This window comes from Lygodium microphyllum, chromosome 25 (genome assembly GCF_053477565.2).
Source record: "Lygodium microphyllum isolate KBCC chromosome 25, Lygodium_microphyllum_v1.1.10, whole genome shotgun sequence".
Classification (NCBI taxonomy): Eukaryota; Viridiplantae; Streptophyta; class Polypodiopsida; order Schizaeales; family Lygodiaceae; genus Lygodium; species Lygodium microphyllum.
In genome coordinates this window covers 119,179,804-119,202,025 of record NC_141159.1, presented here as the reverse complement: position 1 = coordinate 119,202,025, position 22,222 = coordinate 119,179,804, and the positions used below count along the sequence as shown (strand labels likewise).

Genomic DNA, 22,222 nt, shown 5'->3' with positions numbered 1-22,222 from the left:
GTCTCTCTCCTTATGCTATTACCTACACATTTTAAAATGTTGTGGAAGCATATGCACCAAAGATAGGGGCCAAGGTTTCCATGCTGAAATTGCTATTGAGGGGCTTGAAAGAAATCTCACTATTGCCAGTAGCTTGATAGACATGTATGTGAAATGTGGTCTGCTCCTAGAAGCACATCAGGTGTTGGATGACCTACCACTCAGAAATGTTGTATGTTGGATTGCACTTATCTCTAAGTATGCTGAACATGGACTTGCAAAGGAAACTTTAGAGTGTTTTGATAAGATGCAATTAGAGGGTGTGGGTTCAAACTTAATTACACATATCTATGTGTGCTAAAAGTATGCAGCATATCAGGAAACGTATAGAAGGTGCATGCCACACATGCAGAGGTTGTCAAGGAAGAGCTCAAGAGCAATCCCTTCATAGTCAACACTCTAGTGAATGTGTATGCCAAAATAGGTTCAATTCCAGAAGCACAGTATGTGTTTGATAGCTCAACCATCCAAGATGTTGTCTTGTGGAATGCTTTGATTACTGGGTACATGGAACAGGGCTTGAATGAGGAAGTGCTAAGCTATCCTAAGCAAATGTAGTTTGAGAGTGTACCTTTTAATTATGTCACTTTTGTGTGTAGTTTGAATGTTGGTGGGAGGTTAGGGGGTCATAACTTGTAAAATAGGGCTTTTTACAGGATGAATTTGTTGCCAATGCATTGGTAGATGCTTAGCAAGAGCAGGCTTATTTGTAGAAGCTGAGAGATTGCATAATGATCTAGCAGTTAAAACAGTTGTCTCGTGGAATGCATTAATCACAGGGTGCTGTCAACATGGGCAGTGTGGAAGAGCACTAGACTGTTTTGATTAGATGTTGGTTAAAAGGAATATTTCCAAATTCTTGCACATTTATTTGCAGTTTAGGGACATGTACCACAATGGGAGCCATAGCTAAGGGCCAAGAAATTCACATTCAAATCATTAAAGAAGGGTTTGATTTGGATCCTTTGGTTGTCAAAGCTTTGATTAATTTATACCTGAAATGTGGCTTCATTGAGGAAGTTCGAGACATTTTTTATGAACAACCAATCAAAGAAACTAGCTTGTGGAATACATTGATTTCAAGGCATCTTGAAAATGGACTTCTTGAGTTAGCTTTAGATCTTCTTTCAAATATGGAGGTGGAGGGTACATATCCAAATGCAGTCACAAGAATTTGTATCTTAAAAGCTTGTGGCAGTGCTGGAGCATTAGGCTAAGGTCAAGATCTATATGCTAATATTGTTAATAAGGATGGTTTTGAACAAGAGAAGTTGGTTGGAAATGCTTTGGTAAGTATGTATGCCAAATGTGGTTCACTCAGAGATGCACACTTAATTTTTGATGGTCTATCAGTGTGAGATGTGGTATCATGGACTGCAGTTATCTCAGGATATACTTGTCAAGGAGAGGCTACAATAGTCTTGAAGTTGTTTGAAAGCATGAAACATGAAGGCATAAAACCTGATGGAATCATGTTTCTTAATGTGCTCTCAGTATGTAGCCATGCTAGCCTTATAAAGCAAGGCTGGACATGCTTTGAGACTCTTTGTCAAAGCTATGGCTTTGCAAAATCTATTCAGCATTTCAATTGTATGCTTGATCTCGTGTGTTGAGCAGGCCAACTTAGTGAAGCTTTTGCAATGCTAAAAATTCTACAACTAACTTCTGAATCTATTGCATGGAATACAATTTTAGGGGCTTGTCAAAAGTGGGGTGATGTGGATCTTGGTAAGAAAATTTTTAATTTTGTAATGTTGGATATAGATGAAATTGAGCCCACAACTAGATATGTTTTGATGTCCAACGTCTATGCGAACTCAAACTTTTGGGAAGGTCATGTCAACATAGATTCATCAAAATAGTAATACAACACCAAAACAAGCTGAGAAAATCTTTGAAAGATCGGTATGCCTACTAAGCACAAGACCAATGAGGACTTTGGTGCATGCCATGTGTTTGGTCTTAAAGTACATCAATTAAGTATATCATACCACTAGCAAGTCTATAGTTAAAATGTTTCAGCAAGCACAGATGAGTATAAATGGACATGATCATTGCTAGAAGATTGTATCAACCGGGAAGAGTACTCTATTCCATGTTTATGTGATTGAGAATTGTGATTTGGTGGTTGTAGGTCTAACTATTAACAACTTTAAATTTTCAGGTTTACAAGGAGCCCATGTTATGTAAAGTACACAAATAGCATATAGTATTTTCAGGTACTCATAGACAGTTCATATGATGTTCACATTAAAGAAGATCCTAGTTGCGCCTATCTTGATTTTCAAAAAAAAGAGAGTACACAAATATTTCATTGGTTGCAAACACATGTATTGTGTGTATGTGCATATTCTTGGTCTCAAACCAAAGGAGAATATGATCATACATTAGCCAATACTCACATCCACAAACATTGCATGTGCTTGGACAACCACAAAAGATCCACCCAATTATGTGAGAGTGTCAAATCTCCTTTTTTATGTCGGCATAATAGCTATGTGTCAATTCTATGAAGTTACCATGGGAACTACTTATCTCTAGGAATAGATTTGTATTGGACCAACTTGGGTTCACATTGACTTTTTTGCACCCTTCATATAGGACAATTTTTGAAGTGTGATGGTTTTTGAGGGGTCATCCCAGATTTAGTACTGGTTTTCTTTTGTAGTGATTATTTACTAGCATTGCTTTCTCTATTTTGAATAGTGTATGTTTCATTGGGAGCTCCCAAACGGTGATGCATGCATGATATATCATATATCTTCATGTTTAAAAAGATTAGTAGTGTGTAATATGACCTTTATGTAGTGAACTATAATTTCTATGTCATTTGTAGAAAAAATCCAAGGTTGTTTCAAAAAGCTCAAAAAATCGGTTTCAATTGCAAAAGCACAAAATCGAAAGCTCGAAAAATAATAACACACTTGGGAGCAAACGCCAAGAAAAAAGGACAGTCTCCTTGATATAGATGCCAAACAGAGTCCTAGATGGTGACGACTACCACCTTGATGTTGCCGCCAAGCCTCAGAATGAGGTTGCCAAGCTGTGGATGCTACCGCCCTACCTCCAAATAGGGTTACATCTACACAGGAACGGTGTGGATGCAAAAAACGCCGGTGATTTTGGCTACAATTTGGGCAACCTTGGTGGTCTCCGTAGAAGGAGATCTCAAATGTACGTTCTCACTCTCATAAGCTTCATCAAGTATATTATCGTTGCTCTATCCATCCTTGAACATGTACCTTTCTTTGCTGTGGAAGAAAGCTTCTTGTAGATATCATTGAACTACATACATAAATCAACCATGCAAAAATACTTGCAGGATTTCTCTCTTTCACAGGACTCATAAATAGATAGACTACATCTTGAGGTATGTTCATGCTCAAAGTAGGCTTTGCATCTCTTTTGCTTCTTCTTAGATTTACCCATCATGAAACATACATGCAATTTGCAAAAGAACTACTCTTCTTTCAGCCAACCTCCTAACTTTTGCAATGATGAAGTAGTAGGGTTTCAGCCTATGATATAAGGGGTTATTCCTACAATTTTTGTAGTTCAAGCTCCTTGAAAAACTATTTTGCAAGTATTGCTTGAAAACTCCTATATTGATCAGATTCCTATGTTATCAAGCCGTCTTTGATAGATCTTCAACAATTCCAGTTACTCATGCCATTTCTATAACTCCTGACACTTTTGCACTTTAGGTCATACCAATCAATTCCTCATTATGGCATTTTCTTAAAGTTGATGTTGATCTTCTTCTTTGTTGGTAGCACTTTTTTGGCAAGTTTTCTTTTTATTCTTTTTCATCATCTCTTGAACATCCGAATTACATGAATCCACCTGAATTACTCGAATCTACTTGAACTGCAAGAATCTACTTGAACTATAGGAAACTGTCTAAATTGCAAGAAATTGTTTGAATTGCATGAATTTTCTTGAATGCATGTCTACCCTAAAACTACCTAAATCTCTATTTTTTCTAAAATGGCCTTTCTCTCATCATCTCGAGTTTCCTCTCACAACAGACTACACCCTCTTTTGCTGCTCTTATATCTTCTTCTACTAACATTTCAATTTTGAAGAAGAAACCTAAAGACTTGAAATTAGGGCTAAACTCCCAAAATAAACCCTTAAAACTACTAGATGTCACACAAATCAAAAATTTCAATTGGAACCACACTACTTTGAACCCATAGCATTGACAACTCTTGATTAGATTGAAATCTTCAAGCTATCAACTAAAACCATTGCAATAATACATTATCTTGCAAATTTCTTCTTTCCAAGCATGATGTCTAAATCATGAGGATTATGCCCATGAAACCAGCAAGATCACAAAAGTGTTATGGCCTCGTAACCCTGCAATCTATCTAAAAGCAGTCCTATGGCTGCAAATAACTTCTTGAATCTATTTACAGTCATATTAGGCATTTAATATTCAGGAACAATATGTAGATACGAAATACATATTATATTCATTAATACAGGACTGTTGTCCTAAAAAATATCACATAGTTTACTATCATCACGACCAATCCTAATTGAATAACTTGAAGTAGACATCATTAATATTCAGGAGACCAACACAAGTAGATAAAATCAAACATCAGTGACCGTATTCTAGCACTGTCCTAAAAGATTTCGCATTCTTGATCATGTAGAATTTGGAAAAATAGAACTTCCTGATTCTCAGGCCAAGTGACTAACTTCAAGTGAACATCATATAAAATATAAAGTCACTTTACACATGTTGATCCTAAAAGCCTACATGTATATAAGTACTAAAATATAAAAGTACTAAATAGACAATGGAATCTAAGCCCTAACAACTAGCCAGTTATCCCTCTATCGACTTTGGTCCTCACACATCCTTGTCTCCCTTTTGGATAGACAGGATGTGATCTTGGCTTCCACTACTTTTGAGTTGCCATCTACATCTAGTATATAACCAGAAGTGGCTAAGCCTGCTTCCCAAGAGACCCTCCAATCTACAGGATCTAGAGCATCACACCTTACTTGGTTTAGATGCTTCTGATGGTTTAGATGCTTGTGACACTGATTAAGACTTATTTCTATTCCCACCTAAATATCCTTAGATTCTAGCAAGACATGCTCTAGTTTGTACTTGCCTTTCCACTACACATTTCTACTCGTACTATCACACCTACCCTTTGATAATGGGAACTCTTAATATAACATAAAGGCACCTAAAGCATCTGCATTTAAGTAGAGGTATGTGTGTTCTATGGTCTCATGTGGCACTTACGCTTATGGCTTGTATTTTAACTAGAAATTAACAATTGTGGACTTGAATAGTACAATACTCTTAATTAGCTGCTCCTATTTGGTTGAGCTTCACATATTTTTTTGAATCAACATGGATGCTTCCTCTCTCAAGGCCAAGTTACAATCTTCCTTGAGGCCACTGTGGAGCCCATTTATTTCATAGATTTTCAACTAGACATACATTACTCGACTTTATTGGATGCTTCTCCTCCCCCTTTCGATATTGACTTGTTGGGGTGAAAGGGGGTGCTTACTCCTTCCAACGTTTGATGGTGAGAGGGAGAAATAACATCCTCTTGGTGCTTACACGATCTTGGTAGTTGTATTGATGTACTCATGCAATTACATATTTATCCATGTGTGTCTTGCTACGATGCTTGTATAAGGGCACTTGGGCAAGTGAACAACTCCCTTATGAAGCCATTGCTCAAGTGGTACCATTGTGCATAGCATTTTATTCCAACACAACACTTAGCATTACCCCTTGCATCACCCATGCATTTGTTAGAGCGCGCAATGGCAAGAAAAGTGAACTCTGAGAGGAGACTAAATCAATGTAGGAGAGAAGGAACAAACTAACTATATAATGGCTAAAAGATACAGGGTTGCAATGGCTAGCCCTAAGACGGAGCACTTAGCATCACCATGGGTGCCAAACAATAATAGGGGGATGAGAGAGAATGAGGGATGGATGAATGATTACAATGGATGAATGAATGAGAGATAGGTTGCTTATAAATAGGCAAACTGGGGCCACAACTAGTATACAAGTGGCTAGGCCCAAAATATGGGTAGCATGATAACCTACAGTGGCCAAAAAAGAAACGCACTAGTGTACCCTCCATCTAAAGTGCCTAAAACACATAAAATGGTAGATAATGATAATGTCAAAGCTTTTAATATCCTCACCTAACTCAGAATGAGGCTCATAGGCATGGAACAAATCCGAGGATGGTGGGAAGAGTGTTTGCTCCCCAAAAAAGATGAGGGCATTTCTTCCAACACTTCTCGAGGTGCAAGGTCTTCCCATAGTAAGGACACTTTGGGACATCCTTTGCACTTCCCCTCAAAATTATATCAAAGTTTGAAGATGACTCCAATTTCTTTTTTTGCCCTTTCTTTTGCTTGGCTTGTCCTTCACCTCCAAATGACGCTACAAAGGCACAAGTATACACACTAGCTTTGGCAAAATCTCTCTCCCTGTGACACACTCTGCTCAAGCACTAGTGAGACTAGCTCCTCCCAAGCAATAGTATCCCACATACGAGAGGTGAGAAGACCAGTGTAGAACACTTCATATATTGGTGATGGCAAATGTCAAAAGTGTCACAACTAGGTCCTCCAAAGGAATGGTCTTACTAAGGGATACAAGCTCATCCCGAATCTCCTCCATCCTGTTGATGTGATCCCTTGTAAATTCACTCGAACACGGGGATCCATGGTAGATTGGGCTATAGGGACTCAAATATCCCAAAGATCAAAAGTATTCAGCATGCACTTGACTTTATACAACCATAGATGGTACTTTGTCCCATCTAGCTTCTCAAATGCGAGTAAAGAGGATAGAACACACATCTGCAAAGGGGGTCCCATCACTACTAGTCAAGGACTAGTGGCCCCAAAAGATTGTATATGTTTGCACCAGCACTGAGAGGGGCACACCAGCTGAAAAGGTGCACTACCTGGCTGAAACAGCAGCTTTAGAGGCTGCAGTGACGGCACCTGCCTGAAGACTGAGGCTGCTCAGCCTAGAAAAGGAGCTGCCCAGGAAGCGGCCAGCTGGCCATGCACAAAACAAAGCACTACAAACTGTTGGTAGTCCAGCTCTAAACACAGCAGGCAGTAGGAGAAATCAGGGTTCTGCCCTACAAAACAGTAATGCAAGGTCTGGATGATGTCCCGGTGGCTGTAATGGTGGATAGACTGAATCTCTTCAAAGACTCCAGCTCCCAACTTGACAAATGATACCATGTGAGAGTGCACAACAAAAAGGAAAGCAAACACGGAGAGGAGGAGACTAGATCAATGCCAGAGAGAAGGAACAAATTGACTGCAATGGCAAAAAGATACAAGGCTGGAAAGTTCAGCCCCAATGTCCAACACTAAGATGTAGTGTGGGCACCAAATGGTAGCGAGGGGATGAGAGCGAATAAGGGCTGGCTGAATGATCACAATAGATGAATGAATGAAGGGGGTAGGATGTCTTTAAACAGGCAAACTGGGGCCACAATCAGTATTAGCATGGCTAGGTCCCAAATGTGGGCGTTCGGAACAGCCTACAATGCCCAAAATGTAACATACACTGAGCATCAATGTGGGTGCTAAATGGCAGCAAGGGGATGAGAGAGAACGTGGAGGGCTGGCTGAATGATCACACCTGATGAATGAAGGAGGGAGGTAGGATGGCTATAGATAGGCAAACTGGGGCCACAACCAATATTCGAGTAGCCAGGCCCAAAATGTGGGCGTCCAGGACAGCCTACAATGTCCAAAATGAAGCGCAATACCTACAACACAAAATGATAGACAATCTTGTTGGATTGCTTGGTAACTATATCTCATGATATGTTTTTGGTTCATGTGCACATTGAGAAAAGAAACTGTTAAACACAGCAGCATGAGTATAGTAAAAGATGAGCAATGTGCTTTAATACTTGTAGAGCAGATACATGTCAAAAAGTCCAGCAGCAATGGTAGAATAAATAGCTTAGATTAACATGATATAATTGGGAGGAAAAATACAGTAAGCAGTGCACTATATTCAAAAACACACAAGGCTGGCAGGAAGATTACAGTAAAACCCAATAGATCACAATTGGGAGGACAATTACAGAAAGCAGTGTGCCACATACAATCAGTAGTTACTACAATAGTGGGGTTAGATGTTAGCATAGACTCTCGCTTACTCAGGCCTCAGGGCCAAACTGCCACAGTGCAGTACTCAGAAAATGATGCACTTGATTGTATGTTTCATTTCAGCACTTGGATTTTGATGCAGCTTTTGCAACAGGGCCTTTATGGATGATGAATATACAGAAAAATAATGCATTGATTCTCCCAAGCAGAAGCATTTTAAAATTCCAGAGAGCTGAGTTCAAAGCTGCTCCACAGCTTCAGAATGCTGGGAATGGTCCATCCTAACATCCCAGCATTTGTATTATGCATCCACTATCGCAAAGAATCTTGGATGCTGCTGCTGATACCCAAGCTTCTTTCATGCTTCCAAATGTCAAACAATGTATACATGATGTAATGTCCCTCAAGACATGATCTCCAAAGCATCCCTAGTTCTTCCAAGGATCTTCAGCACAGATGCTGCAATATGAGCAGCTGTGAGTCCAGCTTCAGACAACTGATCTGCTGGAGCTCCATGTTCAATGTATCGATCAGGAAGCACAAGTGGTCTCCACTGGAAAGAGGGAGAAAACAACCAGAAATTGAGTCATGTATTCACTTGAAAATCCACTTACTTTAAACACATGTAGACATTTCATACCTTCAACTTTCCATCAAGAAGACCATCAAGAGACATGAAATGTGATACATGTGATCCAAATCCACCTACTGAACCTTCCTCAGCTGTGATTAAAACCTCATGATGGTTTGCGAGTTGTCTGATAAGATCACGATCAAGTGGTTTACAGAATCGGGCATCAGCTACAGTTACCGAAAGCCCATGTGCTTCAAGAAGATTACGAGCAGTCAACAGATTTTGTACAATTGTGCCATAGCCAAGGAGAGCAATTTGAGCCCCCTCTACCAATATTCTTCCCTTCCCAATCTGCAACAGCAAATCAGTAAAATCTTTAACCCAAACATCAAAAGCTTAAAAGTCCATGAAAGGACCTAAGAGAAACAGACATGAAACTAACCTCCAAAGGAATTCCCTTGTTTCCTGGGGGAAGCTGGACACCAATGCCATTTCCTCGAGGGTACCGGAAACAGCTGGGACGATCATCAATAGCAGCTGCAGTGGCCACCATGTGAAAAAGCTCAGCTTCATCAGATGGTGCCATCACAACCATGTTGGGAAGGCAAGCCATGTATGCTACATCAAAAGCCCCACAATGAGTTGGGCCATCTGCTCCCACAAGTCCAGCCCTGTCCATAGCAAACCTAACAGGCAGCTTCTGCAAATCAACATCATGTACCACCTGCCATATGACAGTTTATTAGCAAATGTGTTTGAGCGATTGCCAGCTATTAGAAGCCAAAATATGAGCTGCAGGTTTTTATTACTTGCAATTGCAATCCACACCTGGTCATAGGCCCTCTGCAGAAAAGAAGAATATATAGCACAGAAGGGTTTCAGTCCTTCACATGCAAGACCAGCAGCAAACGTGACTGCATGTTGCTCTGCTATTCCGACATCAAAGCATCTGTTTGGAAACCGTTTAAGAAACATATTCATGCCTGTGCCTCCACCCATGGCTGCATGTATGCCAATGATCTTAGAATCAACTTCAGCTTCAGCAATCAAAGCTTCTGCAAAATATGTGGTGTATGCCTGAGTGGGACTCTTGCCCTTGAACTGCTTGCCAGTGCATGGATCAAACTTTACCACACCTGCAAAAGAAAAGAAGAAGAGACTGTCACGAAGAAACCCAAGAAAAGAAAAAGTGACACAAAGGACTAGGCAGTAGCATATGAATTCAGAAGCAAACTAATTCTCACCATGATATTTATCAGCTGCTCTCTCAGCATAAGGGTAACCACGTCCTTTCTCAGTAACTACATGAATTAAGACCGGTCCTGAGGTATGTGTGTTTTTTACTTCTCTAAGTATGGTTACAAGGTCATTGATATTGTGGCCATCAACTGGGCCAATGTAGTACAACCCAAGCTCTTCAAACAATGTTGAACCTGAACCACTGATCATTCCACGTGCATATTCATCAACTTTAGCAGCTAGAGAATGCATTGAGCCACCAATTTGCTTCGTTACACCCTGCAATCACAAGTCAATATCATTGGTTACATCCATAATTTATGTCATATTCCAGAATGCATCTGATTCAATTGCTCTCAGTGTTCAGTTTATTAGGTATCAATAAGCAATTGCATCACCAACCATTTAAGCAGATCATACCTTTGCAACTTCCCGAAGCTCACGGAGGGGTTTGCTAGACTGCAACCGGCTGAGAGCGCTGCTCAAGGCACCAACAGGTGGTGCTGGGCCATCAAGTGTTGCAGTAGGCAAAGAGACCTGCTTATTATCATTTAAAATGACTATCATATTGGAGTCCAAGTAGCCAGCATTGTTCATTGCCTCATATGCTTGTCCAGCTGTCATTGCTCCATCTCCAATGATTGCAACCACGTGATTTCTTTTCCCCTTCAAATCTCTTCCAACAGCCATACCTGGAAGAAGAATATAAGGGACATAAACTTAAAACAAAATATAAGCTCATGACTTTCTTTCTTCTGAATTCATAAAGCTGCATAATTCTCATTGTGCATGATCAATACTGCTGATCCAAATTTTCATACAGACTATCATTTATCTGCAGTCAAGATAATGCACTTAGTGAAATACTTGCAGAGATGAAGTACTAGGCAGCCAAAAATATATTTGGAAGGGCATGTAAGAGAGCTTTCTTTAGGGCCTGTGTGTGTTGTAAAGAGTTGTGACTTCCTTTCGTGGTAAAAGGACAGATTGCAAAGGGGGCTCACACGTCTTGAATAATGAAAGCATTGGCAGTTCTGGAATAAACCTTTCATTATGATGGCGAAAGACTGTCATATCTGTGAACTGATATCAAACAGATGTGTTGCTTGAGTTGCTGCCCTGCTGTTGCCCGAGAAGCTTTGAGTGCACCTGCTGTTTCTTGCTCATCTTAAAAGGATCTAGACTGGCCCTATACATGTTTGCAGCATTGTTTGACAGAACAATGAACAAAGACTGGATCAAGCAGTCTAATCACTTAGGGAAGGACACTAAGCATCTCGAATCCAAAGACTCTATATGTCTAATTGCTAACCGTGGAATTTATCCAATGCTTAGGATGCATATGCCAGAGATGCAAAAGTAAAAGATAACGTTATTGCCGAAATAGGAGCGAATAGTGCAAGAAATAGAGAAGGAGATGTGAGATTGAAAAATGAGTCTATGATCAAGATCCATGAAATAACATTATAAGTAACACATTTCATTAACTAACAAAGGTAAAGTCATTAATCTCTTTCTGAAGAAATATAAAATACAATGAAAGGAAAAGAGAGGAGCAGGTAACAGAAAATGAGTCATTGGCTTGGGCCAGTGACTCATTTTTTGTCACCTTAGGACCTTAGGCTAACAAAAACTGCACTTAGGACACTTTTAGATAAGATAAAAGCACTGAAGTCGATGTACACTGTGGACGATAATAGATTTGCACAGGATGCCATAGTGAGACACTTTTCCTACATAGGACATACAAATCTAAGGCTTGGTTTATGGAATATCAAAGGGATCAGAGAAAAATGGAGATAATAGGAAATAGTCTGGACATTTCGTCTGCCTGGGGAAATGGGACTTGAGACCAGTAGACTGGGAACTTTACAGGCTTTTCCAAATTGCTGGCATTGCTAAGAATAATGGTCTGAACAAGATATATGCTTAGAACATTTGGAAACCAGTGATTTTTGTTGCAGTTGGTTGATTTTCTCCCTTAACAAGAAGTGGAGAACTGCAGAGTATATGATACAGTAATCCTGATCATTTTCTCCACTAGCCAGGAATCTGGTATTCTTTTATCCCCCAAAAAATGCATTCTTTCTGGGAAATTTCAGTGGTAGAGTCAAGCAAAAGCAGGAATGCAATTTAGTAAAGAACTTGGTGACTTGTCAGAAAATCTATCCTACTATAAGTCAAGAGGGAGGAAGACCACTGGAGCAGGGTTTCAAGCAATTGATTCAAGTCTGAAAAACTGTTTGATCATGATGTCTGCTTGTACAGCTGTTCACCTGCATGTTCGCTAAGGATCCAGCATGATTGACTTCTTGATAGGCACTTCTGAGGCAGCAGGCCTGGTGTCTGAAATTTATAAGTTGGAGCTACAAGAGTCTGTCCATGACTAGATCAATTTATGCTTAAAAGCTACAAGCTGGAGAAGCAGTATAAGGTGAGAATTATGAGACGAGAGAGACATTGAGCTAAAAATGCATTAGCTTTACTCAAACAGCCCCAAAACATGCTTAATTAATGAAGAAACCTTGTTTATTTAAAAGAAATGCGATCCTAGAGAGTTTTTGTTATGCTGCCCTCTCCATTCAGCCCTAATCTCGTTTTTGCAAATTTCAGGTGTTTCAACTTGTTGCCCACACCCCGTACGTGGAGGACATCTCAGCCGAAGTTGTCTATTGCTGTCTCCATCAGTTGGCACCTGATTTCCAGCTCTCTTCACGCAGTTTGGAGCTGATTCCAGCCAAGCGACTGCTATTCCTGTGCAGACCTGCTGCCATACAGCCTGCCACGTCATCACAGCCCTGCGTTTGCTTCCTGCAGGCTGTCACCCAGCTGCTGCAGGTGTCGACTGGCAAACCTAATGCAGGGCTTATTGCCTGAGTTTCATTCTCAGCTTCAGCATTTTGACTTAGCATCTGAGCGATGGGGACACTTGACTGACCACTATGTAGCTCGGGACAAGACCCGTCGTATCAATCTTGACCATGATCTCCAATTTTTCAAAATCACTGACCGGAATGACTTGAAAGTCAAGTTAGTTGAGTATTAACATCTTCTCCCTGAATTCTCCACTACGGGGACTCTCAAGTCCTCTGACAATCAGGTCACATTGTTTCTAAATAAACTCCCTAGGAAATACTTCAATTCTGTGGAAGGTATAGTTTCAACGCCTACTATGCCTACATTCTATGAATTTGAGTGTTAGCTATTGCGTTACACATGGTTGTTCGATCAGTTTCATATAAATTTCTCTTCAGAGGGGGCTCTTGTTGCTCATTCTCAGAAAGGCCAACAAGGGAAGGGAAAACAAAATCAAACCTCCACTCAAAATCAAGATCAAAATCAAAAGCAAAAGCAACCCGAGGAATCACAAGGAACATCCCAATCTCTCAAACCTGGGTGGCAAAATGTATCTAAAAAGAATAGGTATTGTCAACATTTCAAAAGGCTAGTCATTTTGACGACGAGTGTCGATCAAAGGCAAGAGGCACAGCACCAAAACCCAAGTCACAGACCCCCGCCCCTCAATTGGGCAACCCCTAGCAAGGGAGGCAGGGTGATAGCAAGGGGCAATTTAAAGGTCAGACTCGTACTGCCACCGCTCAACCATCTTAGTCGACAACATTCTCAACTCTAAAGAGCTTGTCTAACTGGTCTGCAAAGGTCCACATCGTCTCCATAGAGACATCAGATGCGAGTCTCGTCCACATTTGTGAGTTGCCTCCTGACGAGGTTACCGCCGAGGCCCACTCATCACAGCCGAGCACTTCAGCTCCTGTTTGGATTGTGAACAATGGAGCTACACATCATATGACTCCTATAGCGGACATTTTCTGTTCCTGAGCCCCTACAACCGAACAGATCCACGTAGGAAACAACTCCTCGATCAAGATTCAGGCTCAAGGTTGCGTCAATTTTGCCATTGACAAGGGTCCGGATCTGGCTTCGCTAGACAATGTATATTATGTCTCTCAGCTTGGGATGAACTTGTTATCTGTTCAACAGCTTTGCGGTTGGCAAGCAATCTTCTTTACAACGACCACAGTCGAGGTCCTTGACTCTCTGACTCGTTTAGTGATTGCTCACAGTGAGGCAGAGCCTAATAGCCTATACCACATGACACATTTTCTGACCAAGCCGCCAGCTACGGGTTCCATGTTCCATAGCTTCCAAGCCTTAGCTGCATCTCAGGAGCCTACAAACAATGAGCGCCTTTGGCATTTTCACTTAGGGCATCTTGGTTATGACTCTCTTTATGAGTTGTCACTCACACCGTGAGCTGGTTGAGGGTCTTCCACGCCTAAAGCTATCTCGAGATGTCTGTAAAGCATGTTAGCTCGGGAAGCAACACTGTACCCCATTCCCTCAACAGACCTCGTATCGTGCTAAGGCGCCTCTTAGATTGATTCATGTTGATCTTTGTGGACCGACTTCCACTACTGCTTTGAATGGCGCGTTGTACTTCTTTTTTATAGTAAATGATCATTCCAGATACATGTGGGTATACTTTCTCAAGCATAAGTCATATGCTTTCACATATTTCTCTGCTTGGGTGCTACTGGTTCATAACCGGACTAGTTGTCATGTCGGTTGCATGAGGGGTGATAATGGTGGTGAGTTCATCTCCCATGAGTCTTCCGAGTTTCTACAGAAGCATGGCATCTCCCACCACCTCACCTCTACCAACTCCCCCTCTCAGAATGGAGTCGTAGAGCATAGGAACCGGACAGTCATGGAAATGGCAGACTCTATGTTGTTCGCACAGCAGAGCTTCCTGAGCGCCTTTGCATCGAGGTTGTTAACACTTCGGTGTACATCCTCAACTGGTGCCCAACTACGGCTCTTCCTCAAAAGACCCCATATGAGGCATTTATTGGCTCTCGGCTTGTTATTTCCCACTTCAGAGTCTTCGGGTATCATGCGTACATACACACGCCTAATGACAAGATAGGAAAGCTCACTCCCTAAGCTGATCTCCCTATTTTTGTAGAATATTCCTCTAAAGCAAAAGCCTATCATTTGTTTGATCCACGGACAAACAAGGTGATCATTAGGCAGGATGTCGTCTTTGACGAGAGGGATATCGTATAATCCTCTGCACAGAATTCCAATCCGATTCCTTCTCCCAGTTCATCTAAGATCGTGCCTCCTGAGCTTAGTCTACTTTCCACTCCTGACATTTCCGTAGATTCTTCCACTCCCAGGTCCCCCTCCTCGAGACCCGTTACCTCGCTGGTACCAATAGACCACGTGGGATTCGGGGATCCTACCAATAGATTCCACTCCGGAGGGACCTGGAAGATCTACCGGCTTGCTTCTCAACCATCATTTGCATCGTTGTTTAGAGCTGATTATATAGCGCATTCTGAGCCGGATACATGGCAAGAGACTCTTCAGCACTCTCAATGGTGAGAGGCCATGGAGAATGAGCTAGAGAATATTGACCAAAATGAAACTTGAACATTGGTGGATCGTCCAAGCCACAAGAAAGTCATCGGGACAAAGTAGATTTTTAGGACCAAGCTAAAAACTGATGGGACTCTAGACAAGTACAAGGCTCACCTTGTTGTGCAAGGGTTTCGACATAAGCATGGCATTGATTATGAAGAGACCTTCGCCCCTACTACGCGGTTGACTTTCTTTCGGTTGCTACTCACGCTAGCCGCTCACCACAGTTGGCCGATACATCAGATGGATGTCAAGAGTGTCTTCCTAAATGGTTTCTTGAAGGAGCAAGTCTATGTGGAGCAGCCACCGAGCTTTCCTTCAGGGAACCCTAAGGATAAGGTATTCCACATGCATAAAACTCTTTACGAGTTGAAGCAAGCACCGCAGTCTTGGTTCCATAGGATGGATGAGTTCTTGCAGACTCACGGATATCATTCTACCCCTTATGACCCGAACTTAAATGTTCGATCTACTGCAGAGGGGGTTAGCTATATCTTGCTATATATTGATGACTTACTCATCACAAGCTCAGATTCTGCTCCCATAGCAGAAATCAAGGCTAAGCTTAAAGCTACATTTGAGATGACAAACCTTGGTTTGTTGTCTTATTTGTTGGAGATGGAGGTAGTTTGTTCTGGGGGTTGTATTTTTGTGTCACAACAGAAGTATGCACTTCAGCTCATAGAACAGTACACTTCGGATCAGACACGGCCAGTGGCCACGCCTCTAGATCCTACTGTCCACTTGTCAAAGGATATCCTAGGACAGCCCTTCGATGAACATACCTATCGTTCTGTTGTAGAAAAACTTATTTGGTTAATTCACACTAGGCCAGATTTGGCTTACTTAGTTAGCATACTCAGTCAGTATTTCACAGCACCTAGGATATCACATTGGATTGCATGACTTCATGTGTTGCGTTATTTACGGTGTACTTATTCTTATAGCCTGACATATGATTCTTGTTTATGTTTGCAGGGATACACCGATTCTAATTGGGTAAGAGATCCTGACACCCGGCATTCCCATCGCAGCTACCTCTTTACCTTGGGCACGGCTCCCATTTCTTGTTCCATCCGTAAGCAGGAGACGATGGCGGCTTCCACGGCCGAGGCTGAGTACCGGGCTCTTTCGATGGCACCACCAAGGCCATCTATCTGAGGAGTTTACTGGCAGCACTTCACTTTCCATGTGACTCTCCCACAGTTGTCTACTGCTACAACCAGAGTGCCATTGCCCTTGCAGGCAATCCGATCATCACACCACGAACACGGCATGCGGAGTTCACTTCCACTTTTCCAGAGAGCAAGTTGAGCTAGGCACTATTCGCCTAGAGTTTGTGCCATCATCAGATAATTTTGTAGATATCTTAACCAAAGCGGTCAACCGGCCGGTTCTTCAGTACCTGATACCTAGGATCGGCTTGGATACACCCTCCTCTACTTCTTCAACTTGACGAGAAGAAAGTGCTTCCCTCTTGCTTTCCCTTCTAGTTTGAGAGGAGGCGGCTTCTACTCTTGATAGTGACAATGATGATGCTTATAATTTTTTTTTGCCATTACATTCATTTATTCTTTTATATTGTATTATGATCCGCACTGTCAGGATGAGATGATTGTAAAAGGGCACCTGGACAAGTAAACAAGTCCCCTACGAGGGCGTTGTCCTAGTGGCACCATTGCATAGCATATTGCATAAGCATGATATCTTACATCTCCCTTTGCATTACCCCATGCATTGGCATTCTGTTCATGTAAACAATGCATTTGTGCACATTTATCCCTTTTCGATCATTTGGAGTAGTCGACTCTAGGATCCACCATATTCGGGGCATTGCACATGGCAGTCTCCAAGGCAGTCTTTCCCAGCTTGCTTGCTTGATGTGCTTGTCTTGCTTACTTGACATATTTGCTATACACACATCTTAGTCATTTTCTTCATCACCGATACCCAGTAATGATAGGAATAGTATGCTTGTTTTGTGAAGGTCTTGGGTCTCACCATCCCTTATCACTCTCCCATTTGGAGCACGGATACTCAATAGGACAAAACCTGATTTGAAACCCTCACTTAATGCTTAATCTATCAAATCTAAAAGCCCTAAAAAAAAAAAGTCCATAACTGATTCCATCTACCTTTGTAAGGCTTGGCAGGCCACTGGGCAGCCCACGTACACCCTTTGTCTGATGCCCTGTCCTCTCTAGGGTGATCAATTAGGCTCCCTTGGTAAGATAACCATCGCCTTTGTAGTCTTAGTAGGCCACTGGGCAGCCAGCGCGCACCCTTTGTCCAATGCCCTGTCCTCTCTAGGGTGATCACTTGGGCTCCCTTGGTAAGATAACCATTGCCTCTGTAGTCTTAGTAGGCCACTGGGCAGTCGACATGCACCCTTTGCCGATGCTCTAGCTGCTTTGGGGTAGAACGCCTTGAGGTAAAAGATAAACCAAGCAACGGCTTGGCTGGCCTCTATTCTCGTGGCACACCGTTGTTGGGCCTAAGAGGGGATGTTGAGCTAACAATGCATTAGCTTTACTTAAACAGCCCCAAAACATGCTTAATTAATTAAGAAACCTTGTTTATTTAAAAGAAACGCAATCCTAGAGAGTTTCTGTGTCCCACATGCACAAACCCTTTTGGGAGGGCCCAAACTTTCTATAAATAGGTATGCTGCTCTCCATTCAGCCCTAATCTCATTTTGCAGATTTCAAGTGTTTCAGCTTGCTGCCCACACCCCGTTCGCAGAGGGCATCTCAACCGAAGCTGTTCATTGCTGTCTCCATCAGTTGGCGCCTGATTTCCAGCCCTCTTCACACAGTTTGGAGCTGATTCCAGCCACGCAACTGCTGTTCCTGTGCAGACCTGCTGTCGTACAGCCTGCCACGTCATCACAGCCCTACATTTGCTTCCTGCAGGCTGTTGCCCAGCTGCTGTGGGTGTCAACTGGCAGTTTTCTCTCTCCTCCAGCAGTCACCATCTTCTACAAGCTGTCACTAGGCTGTTCTGCCTGCGTTTGGCAGTTTTCTCTCTCCTACAAGCTATCCTGCCTACGTTTTTAGTCTTTATCTCTCCTGCAATCTGCGTTTTGTCTTTCTCTCTCCTGCAGGCTGTCTTACTTGCATTTTTAGTCTCTCTCACCTGCTGCGTGCGTTTTTAGTATTTCTCTCTCCTCACTACTGTCTACATCAGATCCAGCTTCTCATTGTTGTGTTTGCTGGTGTTCGACATCCGGAGGCTGCCTTGCTGCAATTCGAGATCCGTTCAGAGTACGACACACTCTCCAGCTCATTACCCCTGCCCTGATCCTTGAGATACATGAGTTCGAGGTACAGTATTCATTCACTACATAGTGTGTTTGCTGCATGAGCATCGTATATTCAGTAGTCATATCACTTCATTCATTCACTGTGTTCATTGTCTGTGCTTTGTTGTACGGTTTCTGTTTATGTTTCTATGTTAGGGTATTTCTTTACAAGAGATGCATTAGAATTGAGTCTAGTAAGGCAAATGACTGTGAAAGAATATTAATGGCAAATGCTGAGGGTGCAGATGCTATGTGATCTTAATGGTGGCCACCTTGAATCTCTATCATATTTGAAATTTTTTGTGGACCATTAATAACAGCAGAAGGTGGTGAGGAGGGACTGAGTTCCCGCTTCATTGGCTTTGCCAAGGCTTTTGATAGAGCCTCACAAAGCAAACTTGGCAAACACTTAAATGTCGACAAAAGCTTAAAACAGGGACTGTCATGTCTATACCAGAGGTTAACATGGAGCTTTCTTTTCCACTTGATGGCCACCAAAGCCTAAAGAGTCAGATTGATATTGTCAAAAGATGCTCACTATCACCAGCATTTTCCACTGAAGACTAGCTATCCCTCAAGACTAAATCTGAATGCCCAGCTATATGGTAAACATTTGGTCTATGTTGATGTGGACTGTAGTACTAATTTCAATAACAGGGAAAGGGTATTAATGCTTGTAAAAAATAGAGCAAGTGAAAAAAGGAAAGTACTTTGAGAGACTTCTGACTACGATTGGAATGAAGGTGGCTGGAGGCCTGTGGCCCCTGTATAGCGCCCTAAGCATGGGGAGCATGGATGTAAGAAAATGGTGAGAATTGGGGTCAAACTCAGGGTTGAGAATTGCAGTTAAACTCAGGGGTTAAGGGAGAGTTCTAGCAACATGTCATGAGCCCCAAATTGGGCAAGACTATTGGCAGAAGAGAGACAACTGATCTCACAAGTGCAGTTAAGCTCTCATAATTGAAATTAATAATGCACACTTCAACTGAAGTTCAAATTCAACATAAGCTTCATCAGTACATACGAGACTTTTGACTGAGCCAATAGAAGCAAAGTAACTCTTAGCAAGTCTCCTATCAATGCAAGCTACATAGCTAGCCACAAATGCTCTATACCTAAACCAGCAGATATGCTAGTTGAACTGTGGCCAGCACCAAATGCATCATGGTCACTTTCTGAACGCTTGGTGAATCCTGACAATCCATTTGTCTGTCGCAGAGTGTGCATTTTGGACCTTCTTCCTGTCAAAATCTTGTGAGGATATGCCTGCAAAAAGCTACCACATCAATTTTCAATGCCATCAGAAGACGTGAAGAAGCATCATTGATCAGCAAGGCTTACCTGGTGGCCCACATCCCACAAGAATTTGTCTTCTGGGGTGTCAAAAACATAATGAAGGGCTACTGTGAGCTCCACCACTCCAAGGCTGGATCCAAGATGACCACCTGTCTTTGACACCGTGAAGATTGTATCTGAGCGAAGTTCATCTGCAAGCTGCCTCAGCTCCTGTGTTCATGGAAAAGAGAATAAATCCTGTAGTCCCTGAAAAGCCTAAGGACTTTCCTGATGATGTGCATAACGATTGTTCACTACCATGTTCTAGCATTCATGACTTATTGTCCCCACGTCATCTGATGAAAATGCAGGAAAGACTCTCTTTTGGCAGAAGTTCCATTGAGTTTCAAACTAGAGCTCTTCATGTTGCTTGTGGAGCTCTATCCACTTGCTTCTAATGCATCACTTCACACCTTGTGTTGACAAAAATGTTACTAATTAGACTTACGAATTCATTTTTTTGTCATAAGCCTCTATCTACAGGGCATTGACCATGGGCATTGGGACGTAAGAAATGAATGATTGATTGTGCGGATGGATCAAAGTACATGCAACTCAAACTTTCTGAAGTAACTCCATTTTGCTAAAGTAGAACAATAAGAAAAAAAGCATACTCGCATGCTCAAATTCTTCATGTGCAACGGGTAGTTGATGGTGTCCAAAAGAGGTGTGGGTGGCTTCTCAGAGTAATAGTCTCCTTTCTCGGACAGGGCAGCTACAACCATCTGCAAAAAACACACAATTACAGCCACAGTTGAGGTATACAATCCTCATTGAAGGTTGCTTTTCCAATCCAGTTAACTGTGCATTCAATCCCCATGTTAGCTTTGATTTGGTCAGATGGTATCCACACATCTAGCATCAGCTATGTGTAATAGCATGAGCCATAATTCTGTTTAAACAGCCAATGGTCAATTCAGATGTACGTGTCAAGCACAGAGCATGTAGTATGTGTCGCCGCATATACCTAGCTAGGTGCCGTTAGGGCCAGAGAATTGCCAGCCCAGGGTGGGAGCCGGCAGCTCCCTGTCCCCAACTGCATCCAGCTAGGTGTGCAGTGCCTCCTGCACAGAATCTCGTGATGTCGAATCTGTAACGGTGTGTAGTCTTAAATGGCCTACTGCCCCCATTGAGCTGAACAAAGCATTGTGCGTCAAGTGCACAATTCAGCAAACATTAGAAGGCCCGCAGAGGATTGCGAAATTTGAACATTAGAAGGCCCGATCGCAATTGAATCACAAGGCAGACCAAGATATGTGAGGAATGTTACCTCCTTGTGGCCTCTCTTCGAAGATTTGAGCTCTGTGGGAGAAGGCCGGGCCAGGCGCAGTCCAAAGAGCTGCGATTCTGTAACAGGAAGGCATGGCGTCGGGCGCTGGAAGAGAGAAGAGAATGGGGGAGACAGAGACGCCGCCATTTTTGCTGCACACTGAAGGGGGGACGGAGACTACGACGATGAGACGATGATGATTGGCCGTGTGTTCAGGCCTTCACAACGACTGGATTAAGTATTTTTTAACGCCGATATTAAGAGCTGCCGCCTTGTTATCAGGAGTTGATTAAGGTTCAAGGTAGAATGATTTATTAATTACTAGCGCATCGCGTACTGAACGTTAGGCCTTCACGTATTGGACGCTAAGCCGCTTTACCAATTCTTTGGCTCTGCAATTCGCTCAAAAAACACATGTTTTTTTCGTGTGATATTTTGAAACTATTCCCTCTCTCTTCCTCTCTTTTCAAATTTAAAATTCTTTATAAAATTGATAATACAAAATGCCAAACACACATGTAATTTTTTTATGCATCAAACTTATAAACTTCCATCCATATATGACTATAAGAAAACATACCCTTGCTTCGTGTGATACTTTGAAACATCAGTGTTGTAACGAAATGAATCATAATACAAATATACTGAGCGCTCCGCGCCTAGACTCACCCCGCCGGGGCAGGCGTTATTTTTGCGCGGGGGGGAGGGGGGGGGGGGGGAACGCATGGCACCCGCCCCCACGTTCTCTTTCTTTTTTTGTGGGGGAGGTGGGGGGTTGCCACATGGCACCCGCCCCCACCTCTCTTTAACTAATAGTATAGATATATATATGTGTGTATATATATATATAAAAGAGTCCAAGCATTACAAAAAT

At 42.2% G+C, this 22,222-nt stretch overlaps 1 protein-coding gene across 1 annotated transcript; it reads right to left on the bottom strand.

The window, feature by feature from the left end:
* Window positions 1–8,021: 8,021 nt before the first annotated feature.
* LOC148014669 (putative 1-deoxy-D-xylulose-5-phosphate synthase, chloroplastic) lies at window positions 8,022–21,619 on the bottom strand. The gene is made up of 10 exons (XM_087667274.1): window positions 21,349–21,619; window positions 20,693–20,803; window positions 20,085–20,249; window positions 19,859–20,009; window positions 10,418–10,689; window positions 10,003–10,276; window positions 9,587–9,894; window positions 9,201–9,482; window positions 8,825–9,109; window positions 8,022–8,737 (listed from the first exon to the last, which is right to left on the bottom strand). Exons 1-10 carry the CDS (start codon window positions 21,493–21,495, stop codon window positions 8,588–8,590), a joined length of 2,145 nt encoding a protein of 714 aa, XP_087523400.1. The 5' UTR covers window positions 21,496–21,619; the 3' UTR covers window positions 8,022–8,587.
* Window positions 21,620–22,222: the final 603 nt, after the last annotated feature.